The sequence below is a fragment of the Perognathus longimembris genome, chromosome 14 (genome assembly GCF_023159225.1).
Source record: "Perognathus longimembris pacificus isolate PPM17 chromosome 14, ASM2315922v1, whole genome shotgun sequence".
Lineage (NCBI taxonomy): Eukaryota > Metazoa > Chordata > Mammalia > Rodentia > Heteromyidae > Perognathus > Perognathus longimembris.
Genome location: NC_063174.1, coordinates 42,468,878 through 42,486,988, shown reverse-complemented (window position 1 = coordinate 42,486,988; position 18,111 = coordinate 42,468,878). Strand labels below are relative to the sequence as shown.

At 41.9% G+C, this 18,111-nt stretch overlaps 1 protein-coding gene across 15 annotated transcripts in view; it reads right to left on the bottom strand.

Moving 5' to 3' along the window:
• Ttll5 (tubulin tyrosine ligase like 5) overlaps positions 1-18,111 on the bottom strand; it is a 237,689-nt gene that overhangs the window by 27,937 nt on the left and 191,641 nt on the right. For 9 of the 15 annotated variants that reach the window (XM_048362476.1, XM_048362477.1, XM_048362480.1 and 6 more), the window contains 2 exons: positions 17,694-17,911; positions 8,099-8,181 (listed from right to left, as the gene is read on the bottom strand). In XM_048362476.1, the coding sequence (XP_048218433.1) occupies positions 8,099-8,181; positions 17,694-17,911 (301 nt within the window). Of the gene's footprint in view, positions 1-1,728; positions 4,517-8,098; positions 8,182-17,693; positions 17,912-18,111 lie in introns of those variants that run through there. The other 6 variants (XM_048362482.1, XM_048362483.1, XM_048362488.1 and 3 more) reach the window with 4 other exon arrangements.

The following is an 18,111-nucleotide window of genomic DNA, read 5'->3' as shown; positions in this document are numbered from 1 at the left end:
ATTAGCCATCAAAAAGGTGAAAGTGGAACAGCAGCTCAAGTGTAGAGTGCTAGCTTTGAATGAGAAAAAAAAAAGCTCAGTGACAGCACTCAGGTACACGCACGCACACACACACACACACACACACACACACACACACACACACACTTGGGAGTGTGCAGTTACACAAATTGCATATTCTGAACTCTGATTAAAAACTGTGGACAAGAGTGCATTATCTCGTAAAATTTGCAGCTCAGCCACATTAAAAAAAGCTTGTCAAATATCAAAGTGTCTTCCTTTTGGCTTGTCAAATGTCTTGACTTCCACAAGAAGCAAATTAGATGTGTGTGGAAGGATGAAAAAGCCCAACAAGAAACAAACAAATAACAAGATTGTAGCAACGTCCAACCAGTTGACCTTTGTTCTTCAACTCACCATCCTTTAACTGGGTTAGTTTTCTGACTTGTAGCTCCCATTTTCTACTGGGGAAACTAGTTACTAGGAACACAGGTTACTGGAGACGGGAGTTATATTTTACTGATGTAACTAAACAGATATTCAAGCTGTTCCTCTGCCATGAGATCCCAATTACTAGGATTGAGGGTTCAAGAGCAGAGAGGCCTTCAACACCCTTGGTGCTAACTGGAAATACCTGCGCACTTGCAAGATGAGAACAGAGGAGTATAAGGGACTATTGTTTCAAGTTGTACCTGTGATGTCCTTTACTTTGAGGTCTAAAGGGAACAGAGGCTTGTCTTTATAATGTAATTTGAAGGAATAAAGGATAAATATCAATGCTAATCATGTAAACAGGGCAATATACTTCAAGTTATCAGTCTCCACAACCTGCAGTTAAACACCTACACTCTTTGGAGCCCAGTTCAAACTCTACCATCAGGGTAAGCAGAGTTATAAATATTTCCATCTGTAAAGCTTGCTTTTTCCAAAGACAGGCATGGCTTAGCATGCCGTTTTCTTTCTTTGGAACTTTCAGGAACAATTATATCCTGGGGACACAAGGATGGTAGAGTACGTGGCTATAACAAGCATGCCATTGAAACCAGCAGCAAGGTGTGTGGGTTCACAGGATGAATACCCATAGAGGATGGCTCAATACCCAGGGGTGATATGTACAAAAACTCACAATGTTATGCTGGTTACTTGCCCAGTTCTGAGCTACAAGAATGGACTGGATCTTCTTCCACCCTAAGTGAATGGGTCTTACCTGGGACCACACAACATTGCTACAAGATGCCATGGTAGGTACAAGTCTAACAAAGCCGGGTGCCAGGCGTTTTTTTTTCCAGACAGTGTAATCTGAGAAAGGGGCTCCTGTACTTCCCTTGTCTCTTTATAACAAAGTAGCAATTGTTAACAACTCTTCTCTTGGGATCCTGCCAGCTCAGCAAGAGACAATATCAATTTTCAGATGCTATCTTTCTCAGTAGCCTATTTCTCAATTCACTTCAGAAAGTGCGTTCTTTACTCTTCTTTAAGGCAAATGAATCCCCCTTTGGGTGGGTTCTGAGACGTGCTCTCCTATCTCGCCCTAACCCATAGCCAGGTTCTTCCCCTCCTCCCTCTTCCAACCAGGCTGTTCAGATACACTTGAGTTTTGTTTCTGAATGTATAAACAGTTACTAAATGAAATGAAAGAGGCCTCAGGACAGGAGAGCATGAAATTCCACTGGCTGGGAGCCAGGTGAGTTTGCCATGTGGAGGGATCTACATCCTTCTTGTGTGGCTGCAGCCAGATTGAGCTGGCAGTTACACTGAACACACCATGTGTGTAATAAAGCATACGATGAGTGCTGAGACAGTTGCTTAGAACTGGGTGATAAAAACCTGATTCATACTTTTGCTGGCCTCTGGTGCTACAAATTAAAGATACCTTCCTGAGGATGTTTGTTTGAAGGATGTCATATTGGACGGTAAAGGCAATGTGGCCAGAGGAGGAGAAGGCTTAGAAGGAAGAAACGGATTATGTTCATAGGTCTCAAAATTGGAGGTTAGGGGGTTTGTCATAGGGAAACCACTGGCGTCCATCAGGAAGGGGGAGATGGGAGCCTACAAAGACACAGTCTTGGCCAGAGCCTTCACTGGGGTTTTCTGAACAAAAAGAAGGCATGGCAAATAAACAGGTTGGGACTGGCTTGTCTGAATAATTCCTGTGAACTCTGGGACTCTGAAGTACTCTAGTTGAATGGAATCTGGCCTTGGAATGATCAGGGCAGGGGAGGCTTTAGTTTGGCGTGGGAGAGTTAGATAAAGAGGGTAGCTGGGAGCATAAGCCTGGAGCTGGTTGGTCTGTTATAAAAGGTATGCTTATGGACAAGTTGTTAATATCTTCAGGAATGAACTATTACTGGGGGGAGGGAAAGGGAACAACAGCCTCTTTGCAGGACTATAAGCTCCCCAAATGCCAGATCACCAAGAGTACAGAAAACAAGTAAACACAGTTAACAAACATAGAATCTAAGCAAACAGCAATGCCTGTAAACTTGACACTTACCTGGGGTAGCATACAGGGGACTAACAGACCCTTCTCTCTGTCCTTTGTTAAGGACAACTAATGGCTTCTCAGTATATGTAACAAGGTACGTGAGCACATGGTAAGGCTGTCAAGGAAGTTCACTGCTTCATGAAAGCCATCTATGAAAACGTTCTAGGACTGTCAGAACCTTGATGATGCTTATTTGTGATTGTAGTTGAAGGGATCTTTACCCTCTACAACTCATTCACAACTAAAAAAAAAAAAAAGCCTCTGGTAAGGAGCTGTGACCTTTGAGGTCTTGTCTCATACATTATTTCCCAGCTCAACAAGAGGTAGGCAGCCCAGCGTCATCTGCTGATGCCAGGCTGCTGGGCCTGGCTCTGGGAGATCGACTTCTGAGACTCAGGCCTGCTCTGTATTCTGTGCCATGTCTCACAGCCTCAGCCATCCCAGTATATGGACATCTCAGGCTCAGGGGGCTGTGTTTGCAAAGGGTTGGCAAGTTAAGAGGCAGGCTTCTCTGCTGATGATATATACTGCCATGTAATGCTCAGGGTGGGCTGTAAGGGATACTAAGGAAAGCGATACCGATACCGCAGCAGTGGCCGGCCCAAAGCTCACAGTCCTGGAAATGGATGGACACAAGTACTTCTTGGCAGGCGTCAGTTTGGTTTGGAGCTTGATGTCACATTCACTCTGACCTTCTCACTTTAGTTTTCTGTATTTTATGAGTTCTTTTCTGGACAGGCTGCTTAGTATCAACACTAAGGGGCCATTGGCTAAATGTTACCAAAGAACTCTAGTTATTTTCAGCGTTTTGGGGTACATTTTGGTGGATAACCAATCCATGGATTTGATACTCCTGTCTCTTCTCATTTCACCCTGGAAAGATTTTAGATGGGCAGGAGAAAGATATTTGAAGTTTTCTGATCCAAGGTAAATGAATCCTGTGGCGGGTAAATAATTTTCCTTTCTCCTTTGCTCTCCTGGGGGGTATTTTAATGAATAATGCTTCTCAAATAGTTTATAAATATTCCCCGAGAGGTAAGAAGAATATTAAACTCATAGCAGGTGGGCCATTAAAGAATCATCACAGTCCCAAGGTTTTACAGAATTCTGGAAAATTTTGAAAGCCACAGTTGGGGACACAATACTCAGGGAAGCATTTAGTGAGTATAGATGCAGCTTCATAAGATCAAGTTTGGACAGTTCCTTTAATGTATGGGATTAAAAAAAAATGTGTGTGGGATGAAGTTTATGACTTGTTTTGTTGCCAGTTACAGTGCATGCTTATTTTATACAACTCAGCAAAGTGTTATTAATTAATTAAATTAAAATAATACATTGTTGTTTCTTCTCCACTTCCTATTACTTGTAAGTCTAGTTCACAAACTAACCCTTGACAAAGAGCCTTTTTGATAATATTATAATTCTCTTTAAGACTATTATAATATGATCTTCAAAATATCACATTTTCTCATATATTGCTACACTTTACCTGTGAAAACTAAATTATCGCTATAGTTTCTTTAAATTGTCTCAAAGAGCCCACATTTTTAAACAAAAGCCTTTCATAGAAAAATTTCTTACTGCCACAGCTCCACCTACTGGTAGACTATTATAAAAGCAAACTATTTGTAGCTCAATTTATTCAGATTTTGGAGCATTTTTCTGAGTTCGTTTTAAGAAATCCCAACTTCACTGGTGTGCCGTGTGTGTGTGTGTGTGTGTGTGTGTGTGTGTGTGTGTGTGTGTGTTTGTGTTTATGGTATTGTATATAGTGGATCTAATCCAGGGCCTCACAAATGCCAAGCATTGAACTATGTCCATCATCTTCACTGTCCCTAGCTGTCTTGCTATGGCATAAAGTCAGAAAGTGGTAATAATAAAAAAAAATGCTCTTATTCTTACTATTACCTTAAATTGGCCTTGCCTTCACCTACTTTGCTTTTCTCTGTCCTATAATTGCAGCAAGGGTTCCAGATCGTGGGGGTAAGCGTTTGGATCTGGCGAAAATGACTTTGGGAGCTTCCAAAGGTCCTGGAAAAAGGGAAAAAGAATCCCTACTTAACACTATATTTGATCTTGGCCCAATGGACAGGAAGTAAAATCCAAAATGAGGTTACGGAGATGGTCATTCTTGAAGATGCTACCACCCTACTTCCTGCCAAACACAGGTCCATCAATGATCTTTCTGCTTTCTAACAGCACAAGAGTGGGTAACCAATGCAAATTCTTACTCCTTGGCCTTAGGAGGCGTGTTTGGGAGCAATAAAGCATAGGAGTTCTAGGCTGCTATGAAAAGAAAAAGAAAAGAGAAAGGTCATAGAACACTAGGGCAATCATGTCAAGAGTAAAAATTTGCTTAGTTTTATTTTTAACTTCACTTAGATTCATCCAGGAGCCCCACCAACTATATAATGTATAGAGGAAAGAATACTAAAAATCCTACTGAGAACTACTAGGCAAATAATTTCACCTGTAAAGTTAAAGTGACTCTAGGTCTTGAGAGTTTAAAGGCCCACTGGGTTTACTTTATATCAAGGTAAGCTTCTTTCTTTTGTCACAGCGACAGAGTGGAGTGAGCAGGCACAGTCACTGGGGTGCTGCTGGACTTTCCTCATGCAAAGAGCACAAAGCTGTACCACACTTCACCATAATGTTTAATGAGAAACACTGAACAGACATTTGCTTCTTACTTCCCGTAAATGAAGTCCATCACTGATTTTCAAGATGGGGTAAGATCTCTTCCACGAACTACAGACCAATAAGATCTTAAAAAGAAGGGACAGAGTGCAGGAAGAGGCCACACCACAGGACACAGTGCTTCTATAGGAGCTAAGGGGCAGGCAGTGCTGAGGCCAGCTGGTGTGGCTTTAGACCTCTACATTAATGGTAGCTGACATGATCAAATCAGCATGAAAGATATGTCAGTTATCTAGTCTGCTGTTCTCTGCTATTTTAGCTCACCATTAGCACTTTGGAACTCAAGAAGAACACCATGTTTATAGAGAAAGAAAGTCAATGACTTTGGCCCGGGGCCAATGGCCTCACTCCAGCTTCCTTCTCAAGTTTCCCAATCTGCTGACTCTATCCCTTTCCTTCCACAGAGAACTTAGACCATATAGTTTGAGGTAAGAAATTCAAGGAGGGTAGCAGTCACAGAGCATTCCAGGCACTATCTCATCCGATGCTCATAATAAAAAGAATATACTTAGTCCACCATCAAGAGGAAAGGACTGCACTGTATTTCAAAAGTGCCCTGTGATGAATTGCTACTTTAACCAGACTGCTACTTTAACCAGTGAAATCACACATCTTAAAATCAGATTAGCCAAATGCTTGATACAAGCTAAGGGGCTGGGAAACAGACACTACTATATTAATGGACTCATTAATACCATGTTTAACCAAATGAGTTTACTGGAAACGGGCTAAGTATCTTTCAAAAAGGAAGTTCAGGGATTCCTACACAAGCACAAACTTCCTGATACCTCAATTATAGGGTGTTTTGCCTTCTTTTGGGTTAAAGAAAAATGTTACCTCTGGTAACCTAACCTCTTTTCCACAGGATACCTTTCTGGTTCTCTAGGATAACTTAAAACCAGTTGTACTACAGGAAACACAGAAAATGAGGTTGAAACACTGGAGTGCCGAGAGCCACTTACTAGTTGGCCACTTACTAGTTTGATGGAATCAACTGCTAGTGCTACAAAGGTAAAAATATTTATTGAAAAGCACAGGAAATGCCTGACCCACAAAATATGCTCATCAATGTTTAACTAAGGAATACCAGGGAAGTCACAGTGAAGAACAAACTCAAGGGTGTTTAGACACTCAGAGTCACTGTACAAAGCAGCAAGTAACAGGCTACTTGAACAAGGTTGTTACCTTAAGGTGGAAGCAGTGAAGAGATCAAATATGAGGGGCCATGAGAAGTATAACTTCTCTTTGCTCTATGGCTTTATGTGGATACCAAATTCAGTATACAATGGCAAAATCTTCCACATAATGTCATGAAGGGTCAGCAAACATGAATTGATGTCAAATAGCTGCAAAGTATGGCCCAGTGTCACAATTCTAACTTCCTCAGCTCAATTCAGTACTGATCAGGCCAATGACATGCAAATGAAGTAGCCTGGGTTTCCTGAAGCTTCTGGGCGTTGTAAGCTCTGCTTAAGCAATCCGGGAGGTAAAGGAGCCTGCTTAGATGCTGTATCTGGTGCAACGCCAGAATCTCACAGACTGTGCCAGGTGAAAACCTTACTTCTTTAAAAGTAACTGCCATGTCCTGGGCAAGTGGCTAAGCACTTGCCTAGCATGCATGAGGTCCTGGGTTCAATCTCCAGCACTGCCACCACAGCAGCAACAACAAAAATACTGCCACATTCTAGTAACTCTTTTTAGAGGAAGGGACGTAAGTATATACATATTATTTGTTGAATTCAGCTCTAAAATTGTAGAGGAGAGCAAACCTAAGAAACAAACCCTATGTCAGAAATACTACTGAGACCTGACCTGCAGGTAGGCACAGATCTTGTAGATAGGCACCAGACAGTCTGGGCTTCGATGTCTCTCCTTTGATGAAGTCCTCCCCAATCCTGAAAGACCCCAGTTCCACTCAGGTGTAAATACCACTTGACCATTTACTAGCTGTGAATCTTCAGACACATTTCATAATCCGTGCTTTTATTTCTTCAGCCATAAAATGAGCAACACAGTTCCTACAGTACATGCCTGCATAGTGATTCATGAGTTATATTACCTAGGAAGCCTTCACCACTGAACAAGACATAAGGCAATTGTCTGGTGTGGTCTACTGCCATTCCATGTATCCTTAGAACTCAAATGACCCCTGTGTCATGGGTACCCACTTCCCACTACTGCTGCCATGCCCATCTTCTTGAACTTGTAAGCTCCCTGAGCTAAGACTATTGAATTTGGCCTCTGCACACTTGACAGTCTGGCAGGTTACCTTCTCCACACAGGTACTTAATAACCAGTATTTGTTGGTGAGAATCAAAGCGACTTCTTGCATTTACAATTAGTGTATTTTTATGAGTTACTGTGGATAGAAAACTACAAGCCCTCGAACTCCTTGCAGCCGCACTGAAATGTATGCTTCTACACAGAGAGGCTTTGGGCCACTCAACAGACCATAGCATTAGCACAACAAACTTCAATCAACACCAGTCTCCAGCTCTGTATCCATGAATAACCTCCACAGCCTCTCAACTGTATGAGCCTCTTTCTTCCTGTGACGGGAACAGAGAGATCCACCTCATGGGGCTGTTGTGACATTTAAGAGAGAGACCCAACAGGCTGAAATTCTGCAGAAACAATGGAATACCAGTCAAGTACACAGCACTTGATGCTGAAGTTCTAATAGCAGCTCACTAGACAGCAAAGTTGCATTTATCTCAAATTAATTCTAGAGAATGCCTCTCCCTTCCCCAGGATGTCAGATTATTTTAAAGGAGGGTATAAAAAAATGCCCGTGTGCCAATGCTTGAAGAGTATGGCTGTTTGTACTCTGAACTGGAGCTATCACAGGCAGGAGGGAAGAGGCTACGTGCTACCTTTCCAGCTGCTCCATGTGAAAAAGAGTGGTTAGCCACTAACCTGTGGAGCTGGTGGTGGGCATGAAGGCTGCAGGATTAAGGCTGCTATGGAGTCCATTCAGCTGCCCTTCCGTCGAGGACCCTCTGAAACACAAAGGAGTTTAGTCAGATCTGCAGAAGGAAAGACAGGGAGGTGAAAGGTGAGCTCAAGGACAGACCTTCACGGCTCTGCCTCTTGTCTTAATGTTTCCTCTCTCCTAATGCATTCCCTTGCTTCTATCAAGACCTTGTTCAAGTGCAACTTACTAGAGATGACTTCTGTGACCAGCCAATAAGCTTCTTCAGAACTACCACATATTTTGGAATTCATGACTCCTCCTCCTCCACTGGAATACAGCCTCAAGAAAGCATAGGCTCTGGACACGGCTACATCTCCACCCACAGATCAAGTACTCAACAAGCAGTTGTTTGGTGGACAAATACATGTAATTCTTGGTGTTGACATCTTTAAAAAAGCCAAGTTTCATGTAGGCCAGTAGTTCTCAATGGGATAAGGGAGAAGCGACCCATCTTTTTACCACCACCCTTTCCCACCAGGGCCCTCTGCCAATATCACTACAGTTGTGATGACCTTGTGCCAAGTACTCCTGGTAGCTAGTGGGTAGTCAGGAATGCTACCAAGCACCAACTAAAGCATTACCCAGTACAAAATGTCACTGTGCTATAGCTGATACATTGTTAATATAGCACCTCCATTAGGGCAAACGTTGACAAATTTTACTTCATACTATTTTAAGATTTTACTTCATACTATTTTAAGCAGCCTGCAACCAAAGTTTAAAGATGATATATTCTGTTAAGGTCTCTTTTAATAGACTATTATAATAGCATTTTGTTAAATGTCATAATATTTGGATTTTTTTTTTGTGCCAAGCATGGGGTTTGAACTCAGGGCCTGGGTACTGTTCCTGAGCTTCTTTTGCTTAAGGCTAGTGCTCTACCAATAGAGCCACAATGTCAATTCCAGCTTTTTCTGAGTAGTTTATTGGAGATAAGAGTCTCATGGACTTTCCTGCATGGGTTGGCTTCAAACCACAATTCTCAGATCTCAGCCTTCTGAGTAGTTAGGATTATAGGCATGAGCCACTGGTAGCTAGCTGGACTTAATTATATTGTCTTAATTTTTGTTTTCTATTTACTAACTTTTTTTTTCTTCTCCTTTCTTCCTGCTTTCCACTGGATTCACATAGTATCCTCATCTCCCTTCTTCTTACATTGCTTGGAAAATGAAAGACTACATCAATTATTGAGCTTTTTTAATTCTAAGAAAAGGAAGAGTCAAATTATATTTCTGTCCTGCCTTTGAACTTGACACAAACCCTGCTATACCTTCACTCTCCTCTAACTTCTTTGGCTTAAGAATGTTCTAGTTATTTAGTAAAGGCTGCACCATTATTTTCACAGTCATTGTAACTTACTGACGTTTTAACTTGTAGCAATGTAGAGCACAGTGAATATTCAACATGTATGTGAGGAAAGGCTGAGGAAAGCATTGTGTGCTCAAGAGACTTACAAGAAGCAGGACAGATAGGACAGAAAAATTCAACAAGCAGGCGTGTGGTATGAAGAGTCAGCTGAGAGAGCTGGGGACAGGCCTATGGCGAAAGATGACCCAGGTAAGAACCTGAAGCCCACTGAGGACTAAAAGGCAGGCCAAGGGCACTCTGCAGAGCTGACATGAACATATAAAGTGGAGCAAAAATCCATTTTAGAAATGGTATTCCTGGGCACTCTATTTCTTTAACAACCACCAATGTGAACAGTTTTAGAAACTTCTCCCTTCTTCTACTGGTTTGTTTTTCCTTCAAGATGAACCAATCCCAACATTTTCACTCTTCAAAATTATTTTTCATCTAAGTTTTAATTTTTTTTTTTTTGACCAGTCCTGGGGCTTGGACTCAGGGCCCGAGCACTGTCCCTGGCTTCTTCTTGCTCAAGGCTAGCGCTCTGCCACTTGAGCCACAGCGCCACTTCTGGCCATTTTCTATATATGTGGTGCTGGGGAATCGAACCTAGGGCCTCATGTATACGAGGCAAGCACTCTTGTCACTAGGCCATATCTCCAGCCCCTAAGTTTTAATTTTTATGACATAAAATTATGTATTATCCTCATACTTTGTTTTTCTTAAAGGCTAGAAGCATGGTACCTGCCCAGTATGCACAAAGCCCCAAATTCAAATCCCGGTCCCACCAGCAATAAAAAGTTGAAAATTCTCTTATTTTCCAGCAGAGATTTTGTCTCCCTGTATCAAATGAGGCTTAAACTTATTTATTTATTTTTTTTTGCAGGTCCTAGGGCTTGAACTCAGGGCCTGGATATTGTACCTTAGCTTCATTTTACTCAAGACCAGCACTCTACCAGTTGAGTCACAATTCCACGTCTGACTTTTTTTCTGAGTAGTTTACTGAAGATAAGAGTCTCACAGACTTTCCTGCTTGGACTGGCTTTGAGCCACGACCCTCAGATCTCAGCCTCCTGAGTAGCTAGGATTACAAACGTGAGTCACTGGCACCCAGCTTGCAATATAATTTTGACTCGTTAATGTTTTTTAACTTTCCAAACAATTTTCTTTCTTTCTTTTTGGTTGATTATGGGGCCTGAATTCAGGGCCTAGGCACTGTCCTTAGGCTCTTGCCGCAGGCACCACTACAAGTTTTCTGGTAGTTAATTGGAGATAAGAGTCTCACAGACTTTCCTACCTGGGCTGGCTTTGAACCATAATCCTCAGATCTCAGTCTCCTGAGTAGCTAGGATTACAGGCATAAGCTATCTGCACCCAGCAATTTTTTTCTTTTTGAGGATTTAACTGAAATATTCCAGCTTTAAAAATTATTCCATGGGAGCTCTGCAGCACAAAAATCTATTAATCTGATTATTTTTCTTACCGTGTTCCAAGTCCCACCATGTCCTTGAGTACTGTCTAGTTTGCCTGTAATTAGTGGCCATTATTTTGGGTTGTATGGGTCTGCTTGCCCACCCCCTAGTTCTCTCTTTGCATGTACACTTCACCCTCAAGACTTTGGTGCTTGCCTTTAGTTCATGCATGTATACTTCTGCCATGCTTGGTTTCTCTCCGCTCTGCTCACCGACTTTTCTCTAGGTCATTTTCAGGCCCAGAATCCTTCCTCATTACATACTGCTTAGGCTTTCTACTTCAGTCCATTTTCTGCCTGCCACCTGTATCTATCTATCTATCTATCTATCTATCTATCTATCTATCTATCTATCTATCTATCTATCTATCTATCTTTCAATGGCAGGGTCTTGCTTTATAGCTCAGGCAGGCCCAAACTTATTCTGTAGTCCAGGCTGTCCTCAAATTTGCAATGCTCCTACCTCAACCTCCTGTGCTAAGACTGCAGGTGTGTACCATCAAGGCCTGGCTCTCTCTCTGAGAGCTTTTGCTAACTCTTCACATGATGCACTCTGCTTTTAAGTTGTTGAGCAAAACCATTGTTTTCTAATAAAATATTATTGTCTTTCTTGCTTAGATTTATTTCAGCAGTTGTCAGAGTCTCTGAATCTTCTCATGCTTTCTTTTAAGCTATATCTACTTATCCTTACAGGAGTTCATCATGAAGGGCATACATCCAGTATAAATTTATGCTCAAGTCTTTTTTTTTTTTTTTTTTGCCAGTCCTGGGCCTTGGACTCAGGGCCTGAGCACTGTCCCTGGCTTCTTTTTGCTCAACGCTAGCACTCTACCACTTGAGCTACAGTGCTACTTCTGGCTTTTTCTGTGTATGTGGTGCTAAGGCATCGAACCCAGGGCTGCATGCATGCAAGGGAAGCACTCTACTGCTAAGCCACATTCCTAGCCCCCTGCTCAAGTCTTTTAATGCATAAGAAAGAAAAAAAAAGTAAGAGATGGGAAATATCCAGCAATTATATTATCATTTAATGTCTTAGCAAGGAGAGACAAGAAAAAAGATGTTCAATTCAGTAACCCAAGCATGAATCAGTAAAGGGAGATCCATCATCCTACACTCTAAAGTGCCTCACCACTGACCCACATACAACCAGTGTGACTTCTGCTTAGGAGTGGTTTGCTGGTATCTGTCACTCAAGCCAATGTCCCTGCCAAACTAAACCTGAGACTTCCTAATGTCGAGATCCAAATGACAAGGACAGAATTGAAGTGACAGACCTTTTTTTGGTAGCACTGAGTTCAGGGCTTTGTACTTGCTGGGCAAATGTTATATCATTCAACATACCCTCAGCCTTAAAATTTTCTTTCTTCTTGCTTTATTTTTCAGATATGGTTTCATGCTTTTGGCCTGGGGCCAACCTTGGACTGTAATCTTCCAACCTTCTTAGGATTACAGGGATGAGACACCATATCCAGTTTGTTGGTTGAGATAGGGTCTTGCTAGCATTTTTTTTTTCTAGGTCTGACCATGAATTTTGACCCTCAATCTCCAGATCCTGAGTAGCTAGGATTAGAGGCATGAACTACCAGCTCTCCCACTCTAAGTGGCAGATCTTCTGACTGCTCACCTTTTGTCATGCCTAGCTCTTCCTCTTGTAGTGAGAGGGTATTGTCTGGGTCTCCCACTCATTTCTCAGACTGCACTCATGGGAAGAAGCCATTACATAAAAGCCTTCCAGGTTGGCCATCAATCCAGCCTTTCCATGCAGCACCTACCAGGAATTTCCCAACACCTTCTACCCTGAAAGTAGCACTAAAATCTTCCTCCTTCTGAGTACTTCATTGCTCATTCAAGTGGGAAAACTGTTGTGGAAATAAAGAGGAATGAGCTTCTTCCTAAATGCTGATGTGGATGTGGGCTGGTAGAGACACTGGCCTGAGGGGCTGCTGGAAAGTCTGTGGTTAGTGCAATAGTGGTGTGAGGACCAGTTCTGGCCTGACTGCCTATGTAGCCTTGCCACACCATGCCTCTACTCCTTTATTTCCCAACATGAAAACTTTACAGTTACACATGCTGGAAATGCAGAGAAACCTAAATTTATGGATGGGTATGTCGTAGATTCAATCATCTTTCTTTAGACTGCAAGTAGTAAGAGGGTAAAAGGAGATGGTTAATCTCCAACATGACAACTTCTACACTCACACCAACATTATAATTTGATTAGTCTGTCCCAGAATCTCAATTTAATGGCTTACATGATTTTTAAAAAAAGATATCTCAGATATGTTATGTATGTGTTTATAATGCTTGTTTTTATGTTCTTCTGACATTAATCTGACTGTCAATCATAATGCTGGCATCACCCACGTTTAGGGCACATGACTGGTATTTGGTTTTAGTGGGCTGCTTGTCTCCCTCTTAATTCTCCACAGTCCTTAACAGATTCCACTGTCCTGGGTGCTGACAGAGAACAGCAGTCACCTTCAGTTTCCATTGAGTTCACTGTGGTATAGAGGGAAAGGCAGCTGAGCTCTGAAGAGAAAGGCAATGAAGCTCAGTCCAACTCTCCCCTTCTGTTTCCTTATGCCTCTTCATCCTCCCCTCTCTTATTTCTTCCTTTTGTTGGGATCATACCCAGTGTCTCACACATGCTAAGTGTGTGCTCTACCACAGAGCTAACAAGCCTGGCTTGTCTGTTTCCTTTCGTCAGAGAAATCTCCCATGTTGTAACAGCTTTACCTGACCCTTTAAAATTCATCTGCAGTCTATGAGTTTGCTAGGCAAACTTCAGTCTTCTCCGATAGGATTCTTTCTCCACACTTTCTGGAGAGTATCATTCTGGGTAAAGGTCACTTAGAAAGAAGATAGTGGGGATGCAAGTTCCTAAGGCTGTTCCTGGGCTGTCCTCTTAAGTTAGCCTACTTCTTGGAATATCAGAAAGAGTTTAGAAAGGAAGATCTGAGGAAATATAGCACATATTAGAGAAGAAAATCAAGAAGGGCACTATGGAAATAGTTAAAGCAAGCAAGAAAAAATGAGAAAAGAAAATTATAAATTATTCTCTTCACAGAACTGGCAAACAGGGTATATGGAAAGGAAATATAAGTTTGAGAACTTAATAGTTTGAGAACCTAATAAGAATTTCTGGGCCAAGAGAGGATCAGGAAAATGGCTGCAAAGCACCAGGATTAAAAGACAAATGTGCTCATAAAAAAGCTTTCAACGGAATTGACAAGATATTTTGGCTAATTATCCAGTAGGGACAGCAGTTTTTGTTTTACAGATGGAAAAATGAAACCTGCATTCGGAAGGCAACTTGAAAATTATCATAAAGAAACAGGACCCCGCTGTTGTGATTCTCAATTCCTTGTGTACCAAATCCACACATTCCATCTTTTATGTTCTATTGTTCTCCAAACACAACCCTCTAGGATGTGGAAACTTTGATGCTCTTGGAAATTGCTTTTCTATCTGTCTAATGCCAACTTCTGTGCTAGGAGAAGTTTGAAGTTCAACCCAAAGACACAGGGCTTGGCATGGTCAAATCCTCACTACAACTTCTCATTATTTGTGTCTCCTGGGGCCACTGTGGCATTCCTGAGTGTGACTCAGTCCCACAAGTCAGAACTGAGGGCTCCTGATTAATCTGAAGCGGGCTGGAATAAAGGCCACAATAAGATCCAGGCAAATGAAGCAACACATCTGGGAGGCAGAAGAAAAAAAAATTTTTTTTTGAAAAAAATTTTGAAACACAGCCTTGGTATTATTCATAATGACACCTAATACTTACTTAGCATTTATTATGTATTGGTTCCAGTAACTGTGCTTGACATTCATTAATTTGTTTGATTCTCTGACCATGAGGCAGGCACTATTAGTATTTTAATTTTAAAATATGAAAGTGAATCACAGATATGTTAGTTAAGTTGTTCTGTTAGCTAGGAACAACTATCTCTTTAGAAGAATAAAAACACCCGGGTAATCCTAGTACTCAGGATCTTTATTCCAGGGGACATAAAAATACTGGATTAAAAGTCACTTCAATGATCCAAATAAAGTAAATAGCAATAACATACTAAAGGCTGTTCCCCATGGCAGGGGAAGACGTTAACAATGGGAAATCTGGGTGGGGGGTACATAGAAACTCTCTGAGTTTCTTTATTTAAAAGTATATCTGAGTATTTCATAGAGGGAGCTTTTCAATGAGTCCGTTCAGATGAAAATTTGTTCTGTTCTTTTTTTCTGAAAGCTAGAAGAATACTTGAAAATATCTATGGGGCCTTCATAACCCCGGACATTTTCCATGTGAGAGAATGTTAAGGTCCCCATTAGCGCTAACTTAGCTCCACAAACTTGTGCTAGAGTTTTAAAGGCAAATTGGAAACTATTTCCTGGAACAATGCCTCACAGCATGCCTTTTGATACTTGGATTATATTTCTTAAAGTCTGAAGAAATCTTTGCTTTTTTCCTCCCTGCTGTGCATTTTTGATGCTGAGCTGTTTCCGGTTTTCCCACACTCCTGCCTGTCACAGAGAAGAAACCACAAAAATGCAGCAAAGCAAAGTTTGTCCAAAGGGCTGCAACTCTACCTAGGAGGCTGCCACATCTTCTGCCAGGAGAGAGCCCAGCTGCTGCCCAAGCTCACCTCCCCACTGGTCCAGTACGCCAGCCAGCCACATAGGCCCCCAAAGGTCACCATCATCTCCCCACCAGTCCATCAGCCAGCCACACAGGCCTCCAAGGGCCATCTCGGGGTACTGGCAATAACCGGGGAGTCCACAAACAAGGAGCATACTGGCAAGTTTAACATTCACTTTCAAAAACTCACTGATTTTCTGGTTCCTGTGGGCCTCTCCACTCTGCAGAGGACAATGTGGCTTTAGCATGCATCCAAGAGTGACTAAGGCCTGATTCCATGGGTTCTATACACATTTATCTCTATTCATATTTATCCACTGGCTTACTAAGTACTCTGTCCTATTGTTTCAAATGAGGAAACTGAGGCCAAGAAGTTATCTTACTTGCCAAAGGTATAAAGTTAGCAGACTATGGAGTGGGGATGTGAGTGCAGGTGGCCTGGCTCCAGGGACTGCACCATTAGAGATTTAACTCCTCCTTCCAGGTTGGGAGGACATACAACTTCCTTTCTATTCAACCACAGGCTGTAGCCTTCCTCATTGCTGCTCTGGAGAGATCTGCAGGAATTACAACGCCAACTCTTCCCCAAACAGTTGCTTGGTACTTAGCAAGCACAGAATCAATATTGTTGGGTAAGTAAATAATGGCAGCAATAGGATTAAAAGAGCCATAAATGGATTCTTTTCTGTTTGAATCTAGAATTTGATTCACTTACCAAGAGGAAAAATTGTAACTATTTTTTCTAGGCCCTAGAATTGTTTCTTAAAACTAAAATTGAATTTAGGAAGGGCAAATGAATGAGGAGCCTGAATGTGAGCAAGACAAGTATGTAAGGATCCTCTGGGGTCTACATACCAGAAAATGCCTGTCTCTTCCACACATTGCTGAAAAGCTCCCCAGCTTTAACCTGGAGAAAGGCTGCTAGAAGCAAATGGCTTTACCAGTCTGTTGCCAGTTCAATAGCTAAAACAAGAGCTGGAAGCAGAGTGAAGGCCTGTGACATTAATTTGATCTGTGGATTTTTTTTTTTTGGTAGAAAAAAGGTAGACTATAAAAGTGACAAGAAATATTGTTGTTACAGCTTGTGGATTAATGTCAATTACTTTAATTGTGCAACTGAAATCTTAATTTTACATCTTCTCATTCAAAGCCTAAAGTTGAACCAACAAACAAGGGGGAAAGCAGGTATTAAATTCTTTTCTTCTTCTCTGTCCTGGGGCTTGCTTGAGTCAGAGCCTGGGCGCTGTACCTGAGCTTTTGTGCTCAAGACTACTGCGGTAACACTCTGAGCCACAGTTCCACTTCTAGTTTTCTGGTGGTTAATTGGACATAGGAGGCTCATGGACTTTCCTGCTTGGGCTGGCTTTGAACCATGATCCTCAGATCTCAATCTCTTGAGTAGCTAGGATTATAAGCATGAGCCACTGGCATCCAGCCTGATGTTAAATTCTTGATGAAATTAAAATGACTTGATTCTGAAAAGTGACCAACAGAAGATATATAGAGGAAGACTTAAATGTTTTTCTCCAAGCTCATAGTTCAGAGCAGTTACCTGATATACTATCTGACACTCCTGCCAGAGGCCTGCAGAATTGGGTAGCAATGACCTTGAGTTCTACAATCAACTCTCTTCTGTCACCTGAGAACCTAAAATAGCAATGGCTGGCTGGGAATGTGGCTTAGTGGTAGAGTGCCTAGCATGCATGAAGCCCTGGGTTCAATTCCTCAGTACCATGAAAGCAGAAAAAGCTGGAAGTGGTGCTGAGGTTCAAGTGGTAGAGTGCTAGCCTTGAGCAAAAAGAAGCTCAGGGACATTGTCCAGGCCCTGAGTTCAAGCCCCAGGATAGGCAAAAAAAAAAAGAGCAATGGCTACCCAGCCAGCCACAACATTGTCAGCCACTAAAATGCTGCCATTGCTCCTCAGGAGATTCTAATTTGTAGCCATGGTTGAGTCCAAAGCTAGCCATTATTACCCATCAGGTATTCTGGTTTTCAATCCAAATGGAAACGTCATAAAGATTCCCAATTAGCTTAGAATTAATACAACTCTGAAGAAATTGAACAGATAATGATTAGAAAAACTTACTTGGAAGCTCTCTGGGATGTTGCCTTTCTGAGCATTTGTTTGTGATTGGATGGGGGTTTGGGGAGCAGGGAGGAGGAAGAACTTGGAGGTGGCACCACTTTTTGTGGCAGAGTGGTTGGCTTCTGGCCACCAGCCGTGGCACTTGAAATTCTGCAGCCCGCACCATTATTCATTGTCCATAAATTGGAGCTAGGGAATGTTTGGTTGCCAAAGATTGCCTGTAAGCAAAAGAAAAAGAAAAGATTGACGGAGATTCCCTTCACACCCATTTGCTGTATGTAACTATAATCCTAAAGCCATGCAAAGAGAAAAAAGAAACTATTAAAGCGGGTCTGGATTCAGACAAGGGAGTTACTTGAAGCTGACTTGGGGTGGTCATGGTGAAAAGACAATGGCCTAGGAGTCACTGGCCATGTGC